The following is a 24791-nucleotide window of genomic DNA, read 5'->3' on the forward strand; positions in this document are numbered from 1 at the left end:
ATAGACATCCTAGTTCGAAACCTAAATTTTTATAAAATCAAATATATGCTCAAAATAACATTCAATAAAATTACTCCCAGTTCATTTAAATCTAGCAATATATTCCTCAAAAATCTAGTATATTTATCAATTTTATACCCAACGCTATCTTGATGTCAAAGTAGACTTTACTAAACTTATTAAGTGAACGAGTTGAATTTGACTTTAAATCCTAGCCTATTTTGACCATAAGGGGTAGAAATGGCCAGTAAATCACTAAAAAACCCATATACTTCATCCAATGAAGGCTTTCTAGCAAATTTGGAAAAGATTATGGAGAGGATCCTAATCCAAAGCATGGAATTCAAAATTGAATTATAATAAATAAAAACAAAAAATAAAAATTATGTGACTATATCCATCCACCTCATGATGTCCATGATTGTAATATACTGTGCTCTCAAAACTGTCGCAGATCAAATCCAATCCAAGTATCCAACACATATCCAGCATATCATCTTCGTCATCTCTCCTATCCTATTAATGTTTCATCCTTTCCTCTTTGAGCGCTCTCTCTCTCTCTCTCTCTCTCTCTCCCTCCCTCCCAAACTGCTGCTCTGTTCGCACAAGAAAGCCATCGTTTTTGGTTCGTCGCCTCCTCCTATAGAAAGCCGTCGTTTTCGGTTCCCCGCCTCCTCCCCCCCTCGTTCCGTATCTTCCTCTTGTTTTTTTTTCTTCAGCTCAGCAGACGTTGTTGGGATGCGCATTCTTTTGCTTCCTCCAACGATCTTCGGAGAGTTCTTCCACGCACGCAAAGCTTCTCTCTCTCTCTCTCTCTCAATGTGAATCGATATTTGGGATGGGCGTCGCTTTATTTCGGACTATATTTTCTTCTCTTCAATCAACGTCCCCATGAATCCCGAATTCCAGGCTTTTTCGGTTTAAAGGTCGGTCCTTTCCCCGATTTCGTGCAAGAGATTCCGGAAAGTTGGAGTTAAAGAGAGCTACGTCTCTTTCTGTTCCGTCACTGCCCTTCTTTCCTCCCTTCCTTCGGTGTTCCGAACTCTATCGACGCTTGCTTCAGTTTTCCTCCTAGTGAGCTTCTTGTAAACCTCTCTGTTTTCCCCTTCATTGTAACCCGCAACCCTCCTTGGCTCTCCTTGTGGATAAAGTTCCCTCTTTTCGAAGCATTTGCCCCCTCTTGGATCCATTTTTGGAGGGAAGTTGAGATTTTGCTGCGGCATTCAATGTGTTTGTGAATTGGCCTATAAAGGTCCAACTTTTCCAGGTTTATGCTCAAAAGCTCTGCTATCTTCCCCTTCTTGGGTTAGTTTCTAGGAGGAGATGGATATCAGCAATGACGCCAATGTTGATCCCTTCTCGATCGGCCCCTCAACGATCATCGGCCGCACGATCGCATTCCGGGTCCTGTTCTGCCGCTCGATGCTGCAGCTCTGGCAGCAGATTGCTCGGGCCCTCTATGCCTTCCTCCGTAGGCTAACGAATGGTGTAGTTCCTGTGTTGTCCTGGTTCCACCCCAGGAACACCCAGGGGATCCTTGTCGTGGTGACCCTCATTGCCTTCCTCTTGAGGCAGTTCACCAATGTCCGGTCGCAGGCGGAGTCGGCCTACCGCCGCAAGTTCTGGCGGAACATGATGAGGGGTGCCTTGACCTATGACGAATGGGCCCATGCGGCAAAGATGCTCGATAAGGAGTTGCTGAGGATGAGTGAGTCTGACCTCTATGATGAGGAGTTGGTGAGGAACAAGCTCCAGGAGCTGCGGTGCCGCAGGGAGGAAAGATCCTTAAGGGACATAGTTTTCTGTATGCGTGCTGATCTGGTGAGGAATTTGGGTAATATGTGTAATCCGCAGCTCCACAAGGGCAGATTTCAGGTAGCTGTCTCAAAAACATTTCTTTTGCTTGTATTTTGTTAGCTATGCTATTTAGTCCTGCTTTTATGCTCTCGTTGTTTCTCACATATCATATGTCACTTTGATAATTTGTCTTGCTTCTGTCTGCATGCTTCCCTCTTCATATATTTGTTTTATCTCCTCGCAACCATACTGTTGATTCCATGATTGCAAGTCTGAATGAAGGACTATTTGCCACAGATAGAAGTTCATAATTTAGCAAGAACTTTATCAAAATTCAGTGAAACATTGAAGCTGAGAAAAAAGAAAACAAAGAATCAAGATATAGCTGTATTGATATAATCAAAACATCAAATTTGACAAAATCCAAAGATGGAATCCATTATTTTGGGACATAATCACAAGGCAGCCATGAGTTGTTTAAATAAGTAGCAAGACATCCAAATTGAGTGAACCTATCCTTTTGTTATTTCAGCACTAGACTAGGAAGAGCTGTTATAGTCAAGAAATATAATGGCTGCCTTTTTTTTTCTTTTGCTATTCGGGGAAAAGTCATCACAAGCGTTCATGTAAATGTTCTTGTGCAGTTCACCATGAAAATTGGATTGAAAAGAAACACATATTTGTGGTGATGCAGGTGCCCAAACTCATTAAGGAATACATTGATGAGGTCTCTACCCAACTAAAAATGGTATGCAATTCAGAATCTGAGGAGTTGCTCTTGGAAGAGAAGCTTGCTTTCATGCAAGAAACGAGGCATGCATTTGGCAGGACAGCACTGCTCTTAAGTGGTGGTGCATCACTAGGAACATTCCATGTTGGCGTGGTGAAAACATTAGTAGAGAGCAAGCTTCTGCCGTGCATAATTGCTGGGTCTAGTGTAGGCTCCATCATGTGTGCAATTGTTGCTACACGAACGTGGCCTGAACTTGAGAGCTTCTTTGATGGTTCTTGGCATTCCTTGCAGTTCTTTGATAATATGGGCGCAATCTTGGCTGTGGTTAAGAGGGTTATGACATATGGTGCAGTCCACGAGATTAGGCAGTTGCAGAAGATGTTGAGGCACCTCACAAGCAATTTAACATTTCAGGAGTCTTACGACATGACCGGTCGAATTCTTGGCATAACAGTTTGCTCTCCTAGAAAGCATGAGCCACCGAGATGCCTTAACTACTTGACTTCACCGAATGTTGTGATATGGAGTGCTGTTGCTGCTTCTTGTGCATATCCTGGCCTCTTTGAGGCGCAAGAGTTGATGGCAAAGGATAGATTTGGGGATATTATTCCTTTCCATGCACCCTTTTCTGAGAAACCAGAGAAGGTTTCAGGATCTTCATCCCGCCGATGGAGAGATGGGAGTTTGGAGAGTGATTTGCCCATCATACAGTTGAAGGAGTTGTTTAATGTGAACCATTTCATTGTCAGCCAAGCTAATCCTCACATTGCCCCCCTGCTGAGACTGAAGGAACTTGTGAGAGCTTATGGAGGAAATTTTGCTGCCAAGGTAGTTTTTTCATGTACTTAAAGCTCTTTTCATCTTTCCTTGTGTCAACTCATTCTTGAATGCCACAATTTAGAAGTCTTGCTGTGCAGCAGGCTTTCTATATTTCAGCACTCTGTCTTAGAGTTTTTCATTACTTTGAAACCTTTGAAATGATTAGACCTGCACCTAAAGATGATGACCACATGTCAACGCAAAAGTTCTCAAATTTATAAGATTTTATAATTCTTTGTTCTGAAAAATCTATTGTTTATATTGCTTCTATGGTTTTCTATGCTTGAATCTATTTATTTATCATAAATTCCGGATCCTGACTTTTCTTTTATCTAGTTCAGAAATTGTGATCTGGTTATCGCTATCAAATAGCTTGCTGATCTTATTCTTCCTTTTTGTGTGGTAAATAGCTTGCTCATCTTGCCGAGATGGAGGTTAAACATAGATGCAATCAAATTCTTGAACTTGGATTTCCATTGGGTGGGATTGCTAAACTGTTTGCTCAAGAGTGGGAAGGGGATGTAACTGTAGTAATGCCTGCTAATTTTGCCCAGGTATCTGAGAATTATTTTTTTTCTTCATATTGTACATTATGGACTGCCATTTTCACATTTGGATCAATATGTTCATCTTTTTTTTTGCTCTTCTACTATTAGTATTCCAAGATTATACAAAACCCATCATATGCGGAGCTTCAAAAGGCTGCCAATCAGGGGAGGAGATGTACTTGGGAGAAGCTGTCTGCAATAAAGGCAAACTGCACTATTGAACTTGTTTTAGATGAATGTGTTGCCCTTCTTAATCACATGCGAAGGCTAAAGAGGAGTGCTATGAGGTCTGCCGCTTCTCATGGGCTCACAAGCACAGTTAAGGTCAGTCCATCTAGAAGGATCCCTTCATGGAATCGCATCTCGAGAGAGGACTCAGTGGGCTCCAGTGAAGAAGATGCATTTGCAGATGCCCTTGCTTCAATCCGCCAAAGGTCTGGTCACATGGGAAACTCATCAAACAAGAATATCTATGCTCCGCGAAGCTTGCATGATGGGATTGACAGTGAATTGGAGAGCATAGAACTTAATTCTTGGAGTGGTCCTCTTATGAGGACAGCTTCTGCGGACACATTTATTAACTTTGTTAAGAACCTTGATTTTGAGTCTGAGCAGAAAAGGAATTGGTCAAGGGAAGATGAAATTGAACATTAACTACACAATCCAACTCTACATTGTTTCAAATGGTTGGTAGAGACCTGTATTCTAACAATTCTACAGTGACAACCTCCAATAGAAGTTCGGTCAATACAGATATCAATACACATGAGCTTGGTAACAGAAATACAAAAACTGCTTCTAGCAGCATTATGGTTTCTGAGGGTGACTTGTTGCAGCCTGAAAGAATTCATAATCGGATTGTATCTAGCACAGTAAGAAAATAATCTCTTAATTTGGGGAACATGAATAGTGACTTTGAGCGACATCAAGGCTCCTCTCCAAATGCAGTTGTAAAGAGTGTACATATGGAAAGTTGCATTACCAGCACAGCTTGATGTCACATTGTGGTGGTATTGATAGCAATAAGATACACGAAAAATGAGATCTATATCCTTTGATGGGTCAGTTTGAAACTGCACGGGTAAATGTAGGGATGGCATCCGTTTCACATCTTCATAGTTATTTTCAGTGGCAGTATTTCAATTTACCGAGAGGGTTATGTGCCAATCCTATCAGCTAATGGCCTCTCTGACTGATAATTTGAAAAGAAGGCTAATCTGCAACAATTTCTCTGGCATCCTAAAGTCAATTCTTCTGAATTTTCCATGTACAGGGGAAGATCTTGACATTTCTAGCAGTATCAATGCCTTTCTCATTCAAATGCATCATGTCCTGCAACTGAAGCATTTGTTAATATGAAAATATCAAAGAACTTCACTTTTGTTATTTCTTGATGGAGCCCTTAAACCTGTCTTGTATGTTGTATTTTCATAACTGTGCCTTTCTTCTTCCATCAACAGGATTAACAATTTTGGTATGTTGCAATCGTCTGTGCTTATTTTGCAAGAATTTCATGACTCAAAACTCTTCTTAGGAAGATAGGTTATTTTAAAATCAAATGCATAATTGCAGTAGTTTGAAGTCTTTCAGCCTTTATTTTTCTTTTGCAAGAGTATTTGAACTGCAATGAGCATAACCTTTACGTTTATGAGCACTGAACTAGGGCTACTTTTCCTTATAGCTATTTGTTTGCATGGAGTTAAACATTAACTGTATAATCTCATATTTGAAGGATGGATACTGCTGCAACTGACCAACCCTAGAAAGATTTTCAGAAAAAAATAGAATAAGAAAGAAACACCATGATAAAACTGATGTGGGTATCTATCTTTATTACTCTTGTAACACTACCATCACCCGTTTTCTTCTCTTAATGTTTTCCCTTTATCTCTTCTGTTCTCACTCTTTTCTCTCGTCTAAAGATGTGCAAGCTTCATTTCACCACAAGTGCAGTGCAGCAACAGTAGACATATGGTGGATGCCTTTCCTCCATTGTTTTTTTGTTTTTGTTTTTTGTTTTTTGGATGCAATGGTTGCGTCATACCCATATGGTATGAATATATCCAGCAAAGTCAAAAAACTAAATATTTCAGAACTGAAAGGGTACGCTATCATAATCCTTCCACAATGTGCTACCAGAATGCTCTTGCCATGAAGGAGGCCACCCAATCCGCATCTCGATTCGTCTCTCTATATGAGATGTCTTTCGTTCATTACCTTTACTTTGTTAGAGTCTTTATCATTTTCCCTTATCATCATATTACAATGTGTGCTATCTCAGAGTGTATAAATCTGTAATATAATAGGACTAGCACCGATAATTGTATGATCCCGCACGAGTTGCACGCATCCGTCACTCAGTTGATCCATGCATGGGTCGGATTAACTGAGTCTGCTTAAATCATGATATCTAATCAACTAAATTTAAAATTTCATAAGGATATCTTTATGGAGGATATAATGAATCAACATTTTGTAACCATTTATCTGAACAATCAAGCTGCTTTGCAGAGTGAATTTAATGATATAAATCCATGATATAAATCCATAAAATGTGTATCTATGCATGATACTTCGTTGATATGGATTTAATAGATGCACATCGACGGTTGAATTCTGCTGATGCAAATCCAACACATCTACATGGACACAGACTCATTGTTGCTGTCAGTGGCCTTTTGGTTCCTATAAAGGCACAGGCTGCCTCTTCTGCCAATGTATCTCCTTGCTGCTAGTTGACCACATAAGATATCTAGCTTTGTTTGTTGAAATCCAGTCATATTAAGGTAACTTTTGATTATTATTCTTCTGATTCTTCTGATTCTAAAAGATAAAAATGGGAAGAGAGCCATCAGAATTGATTCATTATCTTTGATCTTCTTATTTGCGGCATTATTCATGCTTATTTCTTTCTTTGGCCCTTTCTTTTAGGTACGTAAGGATCAATGCCACCACCACAAGATCTTTGCATCACCAACTTCCAACTCTTGTGGATCTGCTATCTAATCTGGAAACGAGGAGGGCCAGCTAATATTGCTCTAAATGTTTGGCCACTGTTCTGCTGTTGGCTGAGCCAGAGGTAGTAGGTGCAGTCTGAAGGCCATATGGGATGGAAATAGCATCCCTTCATATTGGATTAAGACAGCAAACCTTGTTTCTTCTCATTGGATTAAGACGAACATGAGTGCCATTTATCTCCACACAAATTTGTGGAGATCCTCGAGGGCCAACTTAATCCTGAATTCAGTTGCCAATAGGTGTGTTGTCAAAGGTGGAACAGGAAGAAGACTTGAGGAGATTGGTTTCAAAGTTGGGTTGGTTGATGACCCGAGGGTAAGGAAGGGAATAGAGAGCATGCACTATCTCTGTGATGAGGTGGTTGATTTGCTGAGAAGCAGAAAAGCTGGGAAGGGGAATTAACAGTCAAATTTGTTTAAGCTAATGCAGAATGTAGTGCAAAGTTTTTATTTATTTTTATCGCAATTAATTATTTGGTTGTTTGTCTGTCTGTTTATCATGGCAATGATTTTGTTTAAGCCTTTTCTTGGGACAACTCTTTTGGTGATAGAATTGGATGATATATTTCACCTTGTCCATTTTTTGGTATTACCTTTCTTGTTCATCGTGTAGGTTCCGTGTTACTGGTACATGACAATGGAAGTTCCTAAAGACTTAGTACTTCTCAAGTGCTGCTGAGTTCGATTTGATCATGAGAAATTGATTGCTGTGCTGCTTGGAGTTTTGAACAGAGAGATATATGCTGACCTGATCAGAATTGTGTGAGTTGATATTTAGGAGGTTGGTTTGGGTTGAGTGCTTTCACCTTATGGACTTGGTTAACTTTGACCAAGACCCTTTCAAATTGTGTACAGATGTGGAAGAATCTCTTATATAGTTTCTTTTTGCGATGCCTAAACCAGCTTCTCTCAAATATCTTAATCTGAAGGGATCCTCTCTGTATGTTCTCCTAGTAGCACTATTTATGCTACAAAGAGTTATGACCCCTGCATCTTGGTTAGTGTTCTTTTTTTCTCTTTTTGTAGTTGTTTCCTGGTTATTTTTAAGTTACAATAATAATAATAATGCCAACCTTCAACATTATCTTTGTTTGAGAAAGGAAGAGAATACCCACCTTCAATATATATAAGGGTGGTAAGCATCAAGGACAATGTCTTCTAACAGCGGCTGCAAAAACCTTAGAAGTTCCTCTAATAGACCTTGACATTTGAATGCCCAGTGAACACATTTCATCATGACATAAATAAAACAAACAAAATGACATGCATGTTTCTTAGAGATGGTTGGTTGAGGCCCTACCATTACTTCAAGGAAAACAAGAATACTTTTTTACACACTAGAAGGGCTCCCTGCCCCAGCTGGGATTGATTCAAATTTAACTGAAGAAAGCTAGTGAAAGTCATGCAATGTTAAATCTGTTTTCAAGTTGGTAAAAATTCTAGAATTCTTAGAAAGTAGAATGCAATACTGGTCATAAGGCAGTAAGCAGCCTACGTCACTATTCTACTGGTATTGAGGTAACAATCAGCAGCTCGACATGCCTATGAAAATTAAAAACCCTAGATGACTACGAGACGTAGGAATGAGGCTGGACAAGTATTGCATTCAAAAGTAAAAACCCTAGATGATTCAAATTAAAAACCCTAGAATTCTTAGAAAGTAGAATGCAATACTGGTCATAAGGCAGTAAGCAGCCTACGTCACTGTTCTACTGGTATTGAGGTAACAATCAGCAGCTCGACATGCCTATGAAAATTAAAAACCCTAGATGACTACGAGACGTAGGAATGAGGCTGGACAAGTATTGCATTCAAAAGTAAAAACCCTAGATGATTCAAATTAAAAACCCTAGAATTCTTAGAAAGTAGAATGCAATACTGGTCCTAAGGCAGCCTACGTCACTGTTCTACTGGTATTGAGGTAACAATCAGCAGGTCGACATGCCTATGAAAATTAAAAACCCTAGATGACTACGAGACGTAGGAATGAGGCTGGACAAGTATGCAAAATGTAATGAGAATACTTGGAGAAAGAGTACCGAGAGAAAGTTGGACGTCTCTTGGTCCATATCAGAGAGAATTGTGTTTGAGTTAGTTGAATAAAGTATATTTATGACTCGTTCTGAACTCTGAAGCATTTATGCTTAATCTTTAAAATTCAAGTATTGTATGTGCCTCACGGTCCAATTCACGGTGGCATCTTTAAGAGTGGGAGACCCTTTCATAGTCTTTAGTCAAGATTAAGCATGCAAGCAAACCCTAAATCATATACTTAATACGTCCGCTACTCTCCTAAAATGCTTGGAATATCTTCTCATCCACAGCCATTCAAAGCACATGTCGAAGAAAAAGAAAAACATATGCTTATTACAGATTCAACTAGTGAATATGGTATCTCATGAGCGACAGCAATAACACATTCCAAGACATTTTACAATGTCGAGCCTCTAAAATTTTAAGCATAGAGCCATATTAAGAGAAAGGCCTAGTGACTGCAAATTTCAACTCCTACAATTTGACCTTAGTTAACCACGGCTTCTTATTGAGCAAGAGATCTAATGAGTAATCATGATCTGGCTTATAATGGGCAAGCATGGGGCTGATTCAGGAGCTAAACGAAATGAGAACACTGGAAAAATTCCTATCATGAAAACATTGATTAAAGTTCTGCTGTAAATGTATTAGATACTACCAGAGAGAGAGAGAGAGAGAGATGGAAAGATATCTAAAATGATATTTCTAGTAGAAAATAAAAAAATTTAAATAATGCAGCACACATAAGGATGAACATGTTATCCAGGTTCACTACCAATAAATTCCCCTTTTGCATCCCAGGGGCGAGTTTCATAAGACTTCCCAATGATACTGCGCCTCTGATTTATTGACCCATCCTTGCATCTATACTCAGGGAAGTAATCCAAGAATGTCCTGGTTCCCAGGGTATCAACTCCCTCAAAAAGAAAGTCCCTCAGCAAATCCTAAGCACAGCAAAGGATGAGAAAAAGTTGAATGAAAACCATGCTTTAAAATACTTGAAAAGCTGTAAACACTTCAATTTTTAATTTCAGGAAGGCACCTTTGCCAGTTTTTCTCCAATCAGCCTCTTCAAAATTGGATGCCCAGGATCCTGATATATGACCACAGGTTAGCCAAACTCATTATTAAATTAGCAGATACTGATCCATTTTTCAAGAATAATCAGATGAGTTGAAACAAATAAAGTTGTAGATAAATTCTGATTAGATTAAAAATGCACAAAAAAATAGTGATAAGGTGCTTCTGGTCTTCAAAATCTTTTTTAAAAAAAGCCATCATTAAAAATTGAAATTTTGAATATGGTAGACGTGTATAAATCCTACAACTATCCTTTTAAAAAGCCTTAGCATGAGCATATAAGAACTTGATTTTCTCAGGGCTTCTAGGTCAATAGTAGTTTCCTTCTCTTGCCCAACAAACAATTCCTGGCTTGAAGCAAGCTGTAATCTAATTCCGGGTTAAGCGATTCAAAAAAGCAGGAGTCCAAAGAAAAGTGGGTTCTTGTACCTTTAGCTATTTGACATGGCACACATTTTCGAAGATTTAGGCATTAAGAAACCAAAATACCTTTTCTGCTCTCCATGTAAGATATTTATGCTGTGCTTCGCGATTACGAAGGATCTTCAGTGCATCTGTCTCTTCCACTGCTTGATCCATCAACTCAAGCCATGTCTGTTATGTGTGTAAAATCAGTTTCAACACCAAATACTTTCCACATATAGCTAGCTATCGTTGAAGAGATTAGCTAAGGGCATAAACAACAAAGTCTCCTTCAAACATGAGAATCTGGTAGAAATTTAGCAACTGATATGAGGTCCAATTTTATTTCCTATACAATAATAGCTTTAATTAGTGTACCACATCAAGTTTAAAAAATGCATTGATCAACTAGTAAATTAGCATAAACTCAAACTGATAGCACATGACATGCAGAATTGACTTCATAATTTAGAAATGCTGTCATAATGGCAATGCATCTCAGATAGTTTTGAGCGTCACTGATAATTAACTATGGAACCAGAATCCATTTAAACAAATTTCGCCAACTATTATCTGTTTCAACTGGGTTTTGAGTTGAACCAGAAAAAGAACCTATTGAGCTTATGTAGAGATTCAGGACCGAATCAGTACTTGACTCATTGAACTTACAGACTCATCAAGTCTTTTGTTATCTTTATTAGAAGTAAGGTATCAATCCCTACATGGCAAAGCATAGAGGAGGGAAGGGATTGAGAAAAATAACAGAAAGAAGTGAACATGCAGAAGATATGGACGAATAGGTTCTACCAAGATAGACCTAGGCCTCACACTCTTTCTCACACCTCACAAGCAAGGAAAGGAATGAAAAGTTCTATTCATTCATGAGAAAATACAGTTTATCAACATAAAAGCCCTAATGGTGGAGAAGATGTCTATATAGGCCCAGTCACTACTCCTTTCAAAAGAAAAGGCCAAAATTATTTATCATTCAACTCCTACAAATAGGTTCAAATTAATAAAAGCTATATTTATCAGTTCACATACTATAAATAATCTAAAAATCAAGCTATAGATTACTGATGAGATGCTAAAGTGGTCTCATGCTCCTAAAAGTCTCTCAACCATGGCAAAATTGCCTAAGTTGATCCAAAGGCCTAGATGTCTGTTTGTGTGCCGCATGTAGACTCTAAATCTCCCAGAATCACCATTACTTGACCTTGCAAGCTCTTTTACACAACTAGAGCGAGTTTGTTTCTTCAGTAATAATAAGAGGTGGTGCCTTAAAGAGCCAGGTTTACTCATTCTTCATAGACTCTATAAAAATTCGAATAATGTATATATGCCTATTAAATGCATGGATTTTTACAGTTAAGTTGTTCTATTCAAGAAGATTCACATAAGTCATGGAAGTTGCTAGGTGTTTTGACTTTTGGTCAAAAGAAGAAAAATAGAAAATCACATGGTTGTTTCTATTAGTGTCATGATTGTGGTCGAGAGTGGGGCCACTCGCCTGGATGGTGTCAACTGATGATTTTATTTTTCATCTACGCAAAGTGATGCAAAAGCAGCTTCCATTTTGATTTATCAAATAACTAACAATCAGCTTACATAATTAGTTGAAGAAGCAAAAGTAAGAAATAAATATGGAAGAAGAAAACGAAGGAGGTGCTGTTCAAAGCACAGTAGTGTGAACCTCATGCTACAATGTTAGCCTTGTAACGAGTTTTCTATGCCTTGGAATTTAAAGGACTCTATGACAAGAAGCGGCCAAATATGAGAGTCCTCATTTGCAAAAGAAGTCCAAGGGAGGGTGTGTTCTTATAATAGATATAATAGATGGGATCAAAGAGGATTGTGAACAGAGGATTCCTTCTCCTCTTTGGATTCTTAAAAAAAATGAAAGAAAGCATTCTCCAATCATTGCATGCCCTTTGATGCCACCTTATTTTTGTGAGATAAACAGAAAACAAAATAAAGAGGGCAGTCACTCAATGAGGCCCACAAGAAGACAGCCTCCTAAAAACATAAATCCTAGCAACTCATCACCTCAAGTGATGAGGGGACTAGATTAGTTCTATTTTTTGCATCTTCTTTTCTAGTTACCTTGTCTTGTGTAACTGCCAACTCTACATGTTTGTAATTATAGCTTGGCCTTGGCTTTATGAGAACTTGAATAGTTGATCGATGAATAATGATGATACAAAAATATGAATAATGATCATATTTTCTTGTGGTGTGATTCCGCCAATAGTTTGTAATTTTGTATGCTTATAGTGTGATCCTTAGGTCCCAACAGAGGTCTACTCCTTTTCCTTCCATACTTCCTCTATCTCAACTTTGCAATTCTCCATTTTCTTCTAAATCTCATTCTCTTTTCCTGTTCTCCTTCGAATATTAAACCTGAAATTTAATTATATTGATTCCAAACCAGCCCCCATTGAGCTTTAATCCTTGTTGCACAAATCTCTGTTCAGTAGCCTCTTCAAATCCTTTGTTTCTTTTGTTTTACATCTTAGTCCACCAGTTGAAACCTAAACCGCAAAACCTTAGGCCAGATTCTAGTCAATCACTTTCAGTTTCCTATAGAGTTCACTTTCTATTAAAAAAATAGACTTAAACCAGGATGGATAGCAAGGAATTAAATTTAATTCCAAGTACACCAAACCCTTCCATTCCTTGATTCAACCCTAGTTTCATATTCTTTATATTCACCAGGACATCCATTATTAGTTGTGTTCAAACTCCAACATTCATGCTTCAATTTTAATAGAACTCAGGTCTGACTTAAATTTTCCAGCAACCTATAGGTTAGTTCAATCCTAGATCTTTATAGATTCCCTTCTGTAGACTGTTCTACATCATAGAGACTCTACATCGGTGGCGAAGGTCAGTCCAACACAAATGGTTCGACTCAAAATAAGTTTGGATAAGCCACAGTACTATCAGTAAACTATATTCTTTAATACATATTTTTGATACAAACTATAAGGTCTGAGTTGGAGGCCGATAACATAAGAATTATGTAAGAGGGCTATTGAGTGGCAATAGATTGTCAACATGTAATCCTTAACTACTGAACACTCAAATGGATCAGATACAATAATATTACCAAGACCAAGAGCCTTGGTGGAAAAAAGATTATTTATTGATCTATTTTTTTTAGAAGAGAACATTTTAGTGCCCTTATCATATCCATGAACCTAATAATCATCATTAAACATGGTAGTAAGTTATAGGACAATTACCTATCTACCCAAAGACCATTCGGGATATTGACATATTATTGTACAAAGGAGTAGATCCGCAAAATTTTATAAGAAGGGGCATAAAACCAATTCATTGATCCAAGAATAATATAGACATACCATATAATTTTAGTTCAACAGTAAAAACTATGATATTCTGAACATTCATGATTTGGTCCCACAACAAAATCTTGATCTACCTAGGCATAAACTCTAATTCCCCTTCAGACCCTGCACCATAATCAGATGAAAGGTGAGCTGGTATTTGAGGATCATTGTATGCCCAAGGAGTTTCATGGTGTTCCACAAGAAGATCATGTGATCCCCACAAGGAAAAAAAGAGGCAGAATTTAGAGGCCAGATTTTTCCAAGAACCTAGCTTCTGTATTTTTCAAAATGTCATGCAGGTTCATATATGTTATTTTATATAAATGCCCAAGCAAGCAACTGAACTAATCAAACAACCAAATTGCTTATTATAGAGTTCTTAGAAATTCAGTTAATCCATGAACAATTGATGTCAACAAATTAACAAAGAGCTGTATCGCAGGTTCTCTCCCAAATTTTTAACTGGACAGATACAGATGGTAATATAGTTGTATGTCTTTCCATGACACTAACAATGGAAGAAAGGATTTTAACCTTTGCAGTATATATGATCAAGGCTTTTCTAAATCTGGAGACTGCTTAGACAGTCTTCCGAAGACTATTGTTTAATATGATCGAGGTCAATAAGCTATTTGTATATTCTTTAATCCCTGTGCATCGATACTCTCTGAAAATTTCTAAACTCATTTGCATATCGATTGAAAGCACAATTTTTATAGGCTCCTTTGATTATCCAGTTCTCAACATTCACAATATTGAAGTCGATGTTTAAATCATTAAGCTACATTTAACTTATTCTAAAACAAAGCAACCAAGAACTTTATACCTGAAAGTAATCCATGAATGCGGAATATAGAATATCATGCTTGTATTTTTTCGAGCTGAGCATACTCCAAATCACAATTGGTGAGAAAAATCTCAAAGATTCACTTGTAACCTTGCCTCCCCAGGGCAGAAGCTGTATAGTCTTAGATAAAAATGTGAAGCTACAAATTTGGCAAGTATAATTTAAAAAAGTCAGTGGTAGAATTGGTAGCTTAAGTTTCAAAATTTTTGATACCTCAGCATATTTCTGGCCAAGAGACATTAACTTTATGTAGTACTTCTCTTTGTAATCACTTCGGATAGTGACATCATATAAAGGGTTAAGGTCCCTACAAGAAATCAATCAAGGCTCAGTTAAGAGGAATTTCAAAAGCTCTATGAAATTATGGAAGATGAGAAAACATGTGCACCAGATCACTGAAATTATCAACTATACTCCTTTTCTCTTTACTCCTTGTTTTCTTTCAAGAGTCCAATAACCAAAAATCCAGGCAAAGAGCATCTAACCTTGCCAAAAATGTGGAAATAACATGACAGAAAATGCACCCTAAGCTACGTCTAATGGCAGAGTCAATACACACAAAGGTTTCCAGAATTTTCTATATATCATTCACAAAGGTAATATGATACAAAACAAAGATATAGCTAGGTTTGGTTATGCTTATAAACTTTCTTACCTTTAGTTTGAATATCCAAATGATCAAAATTATGGTACAAATAAAGTAATCAAAAAACAGTATATCAGATGCTTGGGCTTAGGCACCCTAAAGGTGGAAAAGAAGAATCGCTTGTGTAATAAAATTAATAAGTATGTCTTTGTGATGCTCAAGTAATGATGTGTAAGATTCATTTAAAAAAGCCCTGATAAATATGAAGTATCCCTTTCTGATATATAAAGAATCATGAAAGAAAAAAATTAAGTGAGAAAAATAATCAGTTATATGTAGAACAATGAGAAAGAAAATATTGATGAGAATGCAATGATATATGTTGCCCTCTATAATTTCTTACCCCAGTCTGTGTGGTTAGAACTCCATCTTCAAGATATTAAGGGCTCAAGGGATGTTACAAGATCCATTGGCAACATAATTAATAATTATTTGGAGCACTCTCACATGTCAAAGAAGTGCAGAAAAGAACGCCCCAAATGTCCATTACGTTGGATTCAATCATAAATCTGTCAGGCTCAGTTAAACAGGCAGGGGTTAGCTGGATTTTGCTGTTAGTTGGCTGATCCAAACCTGAGAAATAAAATGCTTCATTACATATATTAAACTAATGCATTTTGTAATATAGTCGAAACAAGAGTCACTTTTTAGGTCAGAATTGTTGCAATATAAAGTTCCAGTGGAGTAAGGATGTGAAATTCTTTAAATACGATATATAAATTTATAATAGAAATCCCATTCTAAAAGAGTTATTACCAACCAAGAGGCCTGTTATGCCCGCAAAAAATCATGTTATTGCAGTGCAAGAGGGGGTTCGTCAACTCTCCACAGTTACATATTTATGGGGCCTCCCCCCCAACAGTACATCGATGATTGAATCATATTTGGGGTCACCCATGCTATGGAACCCACAGGAGGCAGGGAATATCATCTGTTTCTGTAACTTTGTTGCATATGCTAGAGGCACAATTGTCACTACCATCACTTCTCTCCATCTGTTCAAACAACTAAATAGAGGATCATCATTTCCAGTCTGCATTGTTATCAGCTAGTCAAACTTTGAGATTAACATAAACTGTACCACTAGGGTGAGGCAAATTAAAAAGGGTTGCATTTTGACATGGGATCCAAACACTGATGGCTGGTGTCATCCGCTTGTCCAATAAATTCCCTTAACTTGAATCAACTATTCTTTTTGTCCAATAACTCTCAAGAAAGCAATCAAACCTTTCATGTTGACAAAGAAGGCTTAGTTTACTTGCATGTTACTGAGATAAGATTAGTAATTTCATGCCAGGTAATCAAAATGAGTGGTCAATATACTTTGGAATAAATTTAAGCATTCATAGTAATATGTCAGCATCATCATGCCTGAAAAGAATTTACTTAGTTCATTGCAACTTACAAGACAACAATGCTCAGGCTAGCATTCAAGAAAAAGTTGGCACAAAATATAGGCAGATCAAATTCTGGTTTAGAGAATGCGGCAAAATCGAGTACCTGCAAAGGAAAGATACCGGAAATTAATGAATAGATCAATTACAAGAAAATTACTTTCTATTTATAGGACAACTTACAAAAGAAGGGTAAAAATGCTAATACAATGAGACATCTGATGACTGAGAGAATTTTTTGAATTATAATAGAAGCAAATATATCTTAACATATCCCAATATAATTGCATCCCTATAATATATGCAATTAAAAGATTATTTGTAATAAAAATCATAAATGATAGACTGCAAAAATAAACACTAACTGCAGATCTACCTAACAATGTAATGCTGGTCCTTGATTCTTATTAGGAAGCATATAATTAGCAAACCTAGATAGAATGCTGAACAAAAATCAATAAATAAGTAAATTTAGTACACAATTCTATACTTCCTAGATTAATTTCATACAATGTCTGACAGGTTGTACAATTTATCAAGTTATACAGCCCTTATAGCGTATTGTTTTGAATTTATCTTAGGACAGTTCCTCTATCAAATGCTGCATTCGTTTCTCCATATTTAGCAATCCAACATGGTAATGGACTTGGATACCGTTCGAGCAAACCTGTTGGAGCAAGATGAAGGCATGAAGTACTGGAAGACCTAAAAGCATGTCATGAAGCATGTTACAGTTTCTCATCCAATAGCAGAAGCCAAATATTGAAGCAGGGCATGTTTATGCCCAAAAATTGAAGGAGAATGCCACTTATTCTCTTATAGCTGTTCTTTCTTATAACATTCTCTTGTATCTGTTTTCCTGAGAGGTTCATGCAATTAGAAGTGCACCAAAATTTTTGAAACAATAATAGATCACAGAGTTGAAGTATTAGAATAATGGAAGAGCATCATGTTTTGATTGATTTGCAGGACAAGATGAATTGAATTTTGATACAGATTTGTATGCAAGAGAAAATGATTCAGCAAATAATTTTCATGATCGGAGAGCTTCCATACCATCACAAGCCTTGAAAAATTCTCCATCACATACCATCACAAACCTTGAAAAATATTGAATACTACAATTCCAGCGTAACTGTAGTCTTCAATACGCACTTTCCTTCCACCATTGCAGTTTTTCAACTGTGTAATGGTTTGATCATCTGTAATGAAACTTCCACCATCGGTCATTTGAAGCAGCATCCCTAATTGTACTTTAAGCTGAAAGACCTTGGAAACCTTCGTTACTTAGGACCTGAAATTGCCCTCTCTTATCAAGGCTACTTCTTGTCGTAACAATAGTATGCCTCTGATCTGCTTAATATACTTGTCTGATTAATACTCAAATTGCTCATAACTTGATGAAGATCAACCAGAAGGTTCACTACTAAATGTTGCGAGACTTGTGGTTCACTCTATAGTAATTTTATGGGTGGCTTTTTCTGTGATACCATTTTTCACATCGCCATCAAAGGGGGTAGTGCATTTGATAAGTCTGTTAAAGCTCCGCAACCTGTTTACCATATGTTGTGTACTTTTTGATATCTCCAGGGGCCCATCATTTATACATTCCTATCTTGCATCAACATAAAGCCTAATCTAGGCTGATGCTAACTGTTGGCCATTTTTTCATCCCATCCAGGCGAGCATCAGGGAACTCAATTTGGCCGGTGGAGAAAGACGTCAGTTCTCAATAGGAACGAAGTGTGTGCAGGCATGCCACAACATTGGATCAGCCGGAAAGTTGATAATGGGGCTCGAAGGGAGGATAGAGAGTAGTAGCATGGGTCTAGGTGCCTTAACCTTCAAGAACTTTTGCCACCATCATACCGTTGTTCGAAGGTGGATAAAGGTATAGTGCTCGGCTACGGTAAGGATATAGAGCTAGGTTGTGGTTGAAATCTAAGTTACACTTACTCTTAGGGTAAAAGCTACCAGTAGAGTAAAATTAAGATAAGATAAAAAGATACATCGGATTGATTGTTGGAAGGTTTTTCTACAAAGTACAATTTCATTATTAATAAAATAACCGCCTACTCTAATGGTTGCCATCCACTCCTAGCAGTTCTAGTAACTGATGAAGGTTGCTTTCCCACTGCTGCACGACCATTAGGATGGCCACTTAGCATCAACTACTAGACTAATATTCAAATCTTAGCAACCTCAGCCTATCATTACTTTCCTTCGGCTTATTTTGACATAGCTTCAATATTGGCCGCCTCACTTTAGACGTCCTCTAGTACGGTCGTTTTTGGAACACCTTTGAGACCGATTCATCCGTCTTGTACTATAGTTGATCACGGCTGCCTTGGTCTTTCAACCTACTTATCAACATCATGGCCAAATCCTCATCCTTTGGCTTGTGCCTTCATACTTGATAAAATTTATCACGACTGCATTCCATTAAACCCGACAAAGGTCACATGACTTTCACTTGTTTTGACATCATTCAAATCGATCCACATGACACTTGCTCGTAGCTACTTTTTGGATTATTGAGATGTGATATAAACAATGGCCTTTACAACTCATTAGCTGATGATCAAAAGCATGGTTTACTGTACTAGCCCGAACCTGGTTGTACAGGGCGTACCGTACCGTATCGTACCATTCCGTATCAATACTCGGTACGAGTAGTGTACCGAGTATCAGTACGCCAAAAAAAATTCATAACGTACCATATCGATACTATGCTAGTGTGGCACCGGTACAGAGTCCGATACCGAAACGACGAACCTTGATTAAGAGGCTAGAGGAATGTCTGTCTAATTCGGTAGCTGCAAAATAAAGATCTTGCAATTTCGGTCTTGGTTGTTGCCCTTTAATTGTAGCATTACATCTGCTCTTGGAAATCTCATCACATCTTTTCCAATTGCTCTGAATCTTTTGTTCTTGCCATGTTTCCTTTTAGGGAACAACTTCTGCGTACCAAAATGGTCTGCACATTGCTCAAAGGACCTTCTACATTCATAGGGATCCAGTTTTATTCTCCACATTAATGGGTATTTTAATTCATCTTCCGGTGAGGCATGCCTATTCTATAAATAAGCCCTGCAACCTTCTGATTGGTGCTTATCCTTCTTCTTCCTGACTAACCTCATGACTCCAACCAATATCCTTTCACCGACCATAGTAAGACTGAGTTTTTGCCGAAGCAATCTATTGATCTTGATAAACCGATTGTCGCAAATGGATTGTATTACCAAATTGGAATACCATCATCCTTATTTTCCAGTTTGGCAAGTCGGCATCTTTGCTGCCAACCTTGGCTAATCATATTTTCTTACCTTTTTTCGTTGATTTGAGCGAATTTTTTATATTTCTACTCTTATCATCGAGTCTGCATCTAAGCCCTCATCCAACTATACTCATTCTACCTCTATCATAATTAACGATGAAATGCGGTGGACAAAACATTAGATCATCTTGCAACTCAAACGGGCCAACAATGGTGAAGGACTTATCAATCCAAATCAGGAATGAAGTAAGCACCTTGAAAGCTTTCTTTGAATACCTCTGTTGGACATATTATGCCGCTGTGCAGGCCATACCTTGCGGGGTCACTGTCAGCATGTCCTGCCGCCTGCCAACGGCGATGGCTTGGTTAATAGGTGGGTTATACCCGAGGGTCCCTGAATCCATGGCGAGGCCAGGTCGGAGTCCGGGGTGGGCGAGGCCTGGTCGGAGTCGACTCGTGGCACTGCCTTTGGTGGGGTTTAAGAAAATAGAGTTGCGCCTTCACTAACACCGGTCGGTTTTGGTGTAATGGTACCGCTTGATCCTGACAACTGGTATCAGAGCCAGAGGTCTCGATTTCGAAACCCAGGCATCGTGTTGGGGGAAAAATGTTGGACATATTCTGCCGTTGTGCGGGCCATACCTTGCGGGGTCCCTGAGCAGCACAGGGAGGGTCACTGTCAGCATGTCCTGCCGCCTGCCAACGGCGATGGCTTAGTTAGTAGGTGGGTTATACCCGAGGGTCCCTGAACCCATGGCGAGGCCAGGTCGGAGTCCGGGGTGGGCGAGGCCTGGTCGGAGTCGACTCGAGGCGCTGCCTTTGGTGGGGTTTAAGAAAATAGAGTTGCGCCTTCACTAACACCGGTCGGTTTTGGTGTAATGGTAGCGCTTGATCCTAACAACCTCCATTAATGGCTTCGGCCATCACAATTCAGTCTAACTCTTGCAGATTGCGCCAATGATCGTCAACACAAGCTGGCCAAAATTTCTAACAACTATCATGCATCGACTAACCCAAGAGATCTAGATCACATCCTTTGAAGCAGAGCTGACCGACGATTGTTAAGAAGTACAACTCCTAAAGGAAAAATAGATGAAGCTGGAACACGAGACCAAGGAGAAATTCAGTCCTAGATGCAGCCTAAGAACAACTAGAAGCCATCAACTTTGAACCCTCTTCAATAGGGTAATTGCTTTCGAGCCAATGTCCCAAACTCCTAGGAAGAGTGGGAGAGACTAAAGAGAGTTGTGAGAGGGCCTTAGATAAGAGTAGGTTATTGTTTCTCTGTATTGACCTCTTGGCCAAAACTCAATAGAATTTACTCTCACTAAATAATAATATTTATCATGTTATTTATTTCTTCCACTTTTAGACCGAATCTATCATTTTTTTAATTTTCCAACGATATTTGTATGGAATTGAGATTCGTACTATCCATAATCCGTACGAGGATTGTTAATCATCTGAATGATCCGGCTCCATATCTTGTAGAATCTCCAAGTAGAAATAAGATAATAATACCCTCCAACATAAAACTTCCATGCGCATAGTCTTCCAAGTGGGGTGTGACTTGTTCTTTTGATACGGCTATCCAAACCCTTCTAGCTGCAAGGTTATCAGGCCACCGTTCATCCATAAACGGATAGCTAATTCACTTGATCGAAGCATGTACAGGAAATTATATTACCATTCAAAATCTCAGTTTCAACAGGCTAGGTTATAGCTAACAGATGGATCAATCCAAGCATCTGTTATTCGCTTACCTCCAGACAGGTTTGAAGTTGCACAACCACTTCCTGAAGAAGATCTACTGGTAGATGGGTTGTCATCGTTTGGAAAGCATCTCTTATCTCTTTGGTGATATCAATCCTCAAAGATTTCCTCATCCCTTGGAAAAGTGTAAAACATGATATACCATTTCTTGTTATCCCAAGACAAGTATGTATAATGTCTAATATTCCCATAGAAGTTGGTTGACTTTGCTATCATATCTCTTTTTCCTTAAATCTTCATTTTGTAAAATTGTTCATAAATGTTTAAAATTGTATATAAGGTAGATATATAGCATACATATCAATCTGTACAAACATACTGTGGATCTAAAGGCCCAAGCTATCACTTTGATTGCTGAATCAAACATTTAAAAAAAATTGCCAGAATAATTGAATGGAATATGTGATTTTCCTTGAATGGGAAGAATAATAATCACATAGGATTTTCACCCAAAAAAAATAATGACATAGGAGTTTACTGAAACAAACGATGCAAGCAAGTAAAATAAAAAAGAAATTTAAAATCACTATACCTTCACGGCCTCACTTCCTTCAATTGTCAAACTACGAAGAAGCCTAATTTTGGGGGCAGAAAATGAAAGTCCATGAAGCATGGTCTTGTCATCCTTGGCCTTGATGGACCTGAATTTCTCCTGATAATAGAAATTAAATTTGCTGCATCAAAATTTTCAAAAACAAGCCGCTAAACAAATGAAGATAAACGAAGGTTAAGAATTTGACGTTTATCATCGATGGTGGCAAGGATCATGCAAAATCATTATCCATTTATATATGTAGCTTGATGCATCTAGTCTTGTTCTATCTAAAGTCAGATTCTCTGTCCCTGATAAGTTTACTAGCGCCTATTCATTCTTCTACCTTCCATTGCATTTTCTCATCTCTAAACCTTCGACCTGAATTTGAGGGTGCCCCTCCTCATTGCAACTATTTCACATTCGAAATCAGCAAATATGAGACACATGGAGTCATATGATGGAGGGGAAAGTCAACAGAATCTACATCGCATGTTGCTCAAAATTAAACAAAAGGAAAAAAAATCCATGTTGCGCTAAAATGTAAAGATTGGGAGAGAATTGCTGTGCCATATCAAACTAATGTACTAGATGGATGGTCAGGATACACAAGAGCGGAGAGGTCCAAACATAGAGACAAGCAATTGCACACTCTAGAGCTATAATTTGATAAACTGTATGTTAATATTGTGGATGACAAATAAACAATTTAACCGCTTAGCTTAACCACATATTCACTTCAAAGATTCTATATTCAAAACTCTTAAATCCTACATCTACAAATTGTCAAAGTTAGGTATTGGAAAACTGTCTGCAAAATATATTTGCGAGGGAAGAAACAAAAGGCGGGATAGCAACTGCGAAAACTTGCATATCGATGTCCAAAATAGCATTATATTTTCAAAGGTTCGTTAACACTGCATGTTGCTATGTCTGTTATGCCAGAACTGGAGCCCAGACTGGTTGCCCGGCGACATAGGTTGGTATGCCCCCATACCGCTCCATACCGGGCCCGTACCAACACAGTAGAGGAGGCAGAAGAGAAGAAGAACGGGAGAAAGAGAGAGAGAGAGAGAGAGAGAGAGAGAGAAGGGGAAGAGGAGGAGGAAGAGAGGAGGGTGGTGGAGGCCGGCAAAGGGCCGCCGGAGGTCCGCAAGCCGTGTGGAGGAGGGGCTCCGCTCCGGGACCCCTGTTACGTTCGAAACAGGGGTCTCGGAGTGGAGCCCCTCCTTCGCACGACTCCACACAACTCGCCGGCCTCCGCTGGCCAGGCCACAGCCTTCTCTCTTTCTTCGTCTCTCTCTCCCCTCTTCCCTGCTCGTTCTCTCTTTTTCCCCTCTTTCCTTCTCCTTCGCCCCCTCCATTGACTTTTATTTCGTTTCGGCCGTCATAACTATCCCGGTCCGCCGCCAGTATAATTTGGTACGCCCCAAATTGGGCGGTTAGGGATGGTTCCCCCAACTTGTCATGAAAATACCAACCAAACAAGCAAGCAAGAGAGCAAAAAAACAAAAATAATCAGCCAGAACACTACAAAAAAAAAGGGGAAAGAAAGCAGCGCCACCCTTGCCATATAAACTGGGCAACAAAATGCCCAAAAGAATTCTAAAACCTAGAATAAAAAAGAGAAGCCTTAATTTAGCCCCCAGTGACAATCCTTCTTTCGCGCGAAAGATACAACCTGTCCCTGCCCCAAATTCCTGTGGTATATAATTTTTTTTTTTTTGAAAAAAAAAGGGAGAATGGCACCAAACAGGATAATATTCGACACTTGTTTAGAAAGCATATGAAGCAATAACCACCATAATCGAAATTACAAGCACAAAGATCTGCACTAAAGTTCACAGGAAGTAAGAAAAAATGAAAAAGATAAAATATAATATAAAATTAAAAAATTAAGAGAGATGGATTTAGGGGTGAGTGAGGGGGGAAGAGACCTGGGAAGGGAGGGGAGCGAGGGTGGTGCGGCGTTGGGTCTCTTCCAGCGCGAAGTGCACGAATTTTTGGTAAGACAGGGCAGAGAGATCCATCGGATGAAAGGAGGCGATGGGATACGAGCACTTCTAGAGTGAGCGGTGCGCGCTTCTTTAGAGCCCTTAAAAATTGGGCTTCCGTTAAAATTGATCAGTGTTCCGCTTCTAGTCGGAACATATGGATATGGATATCATCTGAAAATTGGAACTGAAGTTCATATCCACCATTAAATCAGGAGGGGAGTATAGATAAGTACATCCTTTGGATGTGGAAAACACTAAAGATCACCTCTTAGATAACCGCTCCGAACGGTTGATCCAACACAAAAATCGGTGATCGGCAAACCGATAAGAAAGTGACTTTCCCATGTACCGCACTAATTTTTTACTACCACATCGGCCATGGGAACTGTGTGGTGATCTAATGGGTAATTGATAGCAATGCTATTAGATATTGGAGTTACTAAAGTAATTATCTCTATTGTATACACAAAGACATGGATTAGATACATATCGGCAATGTCAATATTTTCTTAAAGTATAAATGCCAATAAATTAGATAAAGG

General features: G+C 38.6%; 2 protein-coding genes across 5 annotated transcripts; one reads left to right on the top strand and one right to left on the bottom strand.

Moving 5' to 3' along the window:
- The first annotated feature begins 481 nt into the window (after window positions 1–481).
- Window positions 482–5374, top strand: LOC103705627 (triacylglycerol lipase SDP1-like). The gene is made up of 4 exons (XM_089924794.1): window positions 482–1875; window positions 2492–3358; window positions 3760–3903; window positions 4006–5374. The coding sequence occupies exons 1-4, from the start codon at window positions 1324–1326 to the stop codon at window positions 4549–4551; spliced, it is 2109 nt and encodes a 702-aa protein (XP_089780920.1). The 5' UTR covers window positions 482–1323; the 3' UTR covers window positions 4552–5374.
- Window positions 5375–9552: 4178 nt separating this feature from the next.
- Window positions 9553–24451, bottom strand: HY2 (phytochromobilin:ferredoxin oxidoreductase, chloroplast / phytochromobilin synthase (HY2)). 4 transcript variants are annotated; one of them, XM_039116944.3, is made up of 8 exons: window positions 24190–24443; window positions 22253–22372; window positions 16682–16776; window positions 14844–14937; window positions 14610–14741; window positions 10518–10622; window positions 9991–10041; window positions 9553–9892 (listed from the first exon to the last, which is right to left on the bottom strand). In XM_039116944.3, exons 1-8 carry the CDS (start codon window positions 24280–24282, stop codon window positions 9707–9709), a joined length of 876 nt encoding a protein of 291 aa, XP_038972872.2. In that variant the 5' UTR covers window positions 24283–24443; the 3' UTR covers window positions 9553–9706. The 4 variants fall into 4 exon arrangements, with proteins under 4 accessions (XP_038972872.2, XP_038972871.2, XP_038972873.2 ...); XM_039116943.3 differs by having other exon boundaries at window positions 14610–14750; XM_039116945.3 differs by lacking the exon at window positions 14610–14741 and having other exon boundaries at window positions 24190–24451.
- Window positions 24452–24791: the final 340 nt, after the last annotated feature.

Source organism: Phoenix dactylifera, chromosome 8 (genome assembly GCF_051530095.1).
Source record: "Phoenix dactylifera cultivar Ajwa chromosome 8, Ajwa_hap1_PhDact_Kaust_v1.1, whole genome shotgun sequence".
NCBI lineage: Eukaryota > Viridiplantae > Streptophyta > Magnoliopsida > Arecales > Arecaceae > Phoenix > Phoenix dactylifera.

What these genes read in the sequence shown, in the direction of transcription:
- HY2 (XM_089924795.1), bottom strand. Translation starts at nt 24,282, where the DNA reads ATGGATCTCTCTGCCCTGTCTTACCAAAAATTCGTGCACTTCGCGCTG. An exon ending in TCGCTCCCCTCCCTTCCCAG is followed by an intron (nt 22,373 to 24,189) that starts GTCTCTTCCCCC and finishes TTCTATTATCAG; the next exon opens with GAGAAATTCAGGTCCATCAA. An exon ending in CATTCATGGATTACTTTCAG is followed by an intron (nt 10,623 to 14,609) that starts GTATAAAGTTCT and finishes CACACATAACAG; the next exon opens with ACATGGCTTGAGTTGATGGA.
- LOC103705627 (XM_089924794.1), top strand. Translation starts at nt 1,324, where the DNA reads ATGGATATCAGCAATGACGCCAATGTTGATCCCTTCTCGATCGGCCCC. An exon ending in TCCACAAGGGCAGATTTCAG is followed by an intron (nt 1,876 to 2,491) that starts GTAGCTGTCTCA and finishes GTGGTGATGCAG; the next exon opens with GTGCCCAAACTCATTAAGGA. An exon ending in GAGGAAATTTTGCTGCCAAG is followed by an intron (nt 3,359 to 3,759) that starts GTAGTTTTTTCA and finishes TGTGGTAAATAG; the next exon opens with CTTGCTCATCTTGCCGAGAT.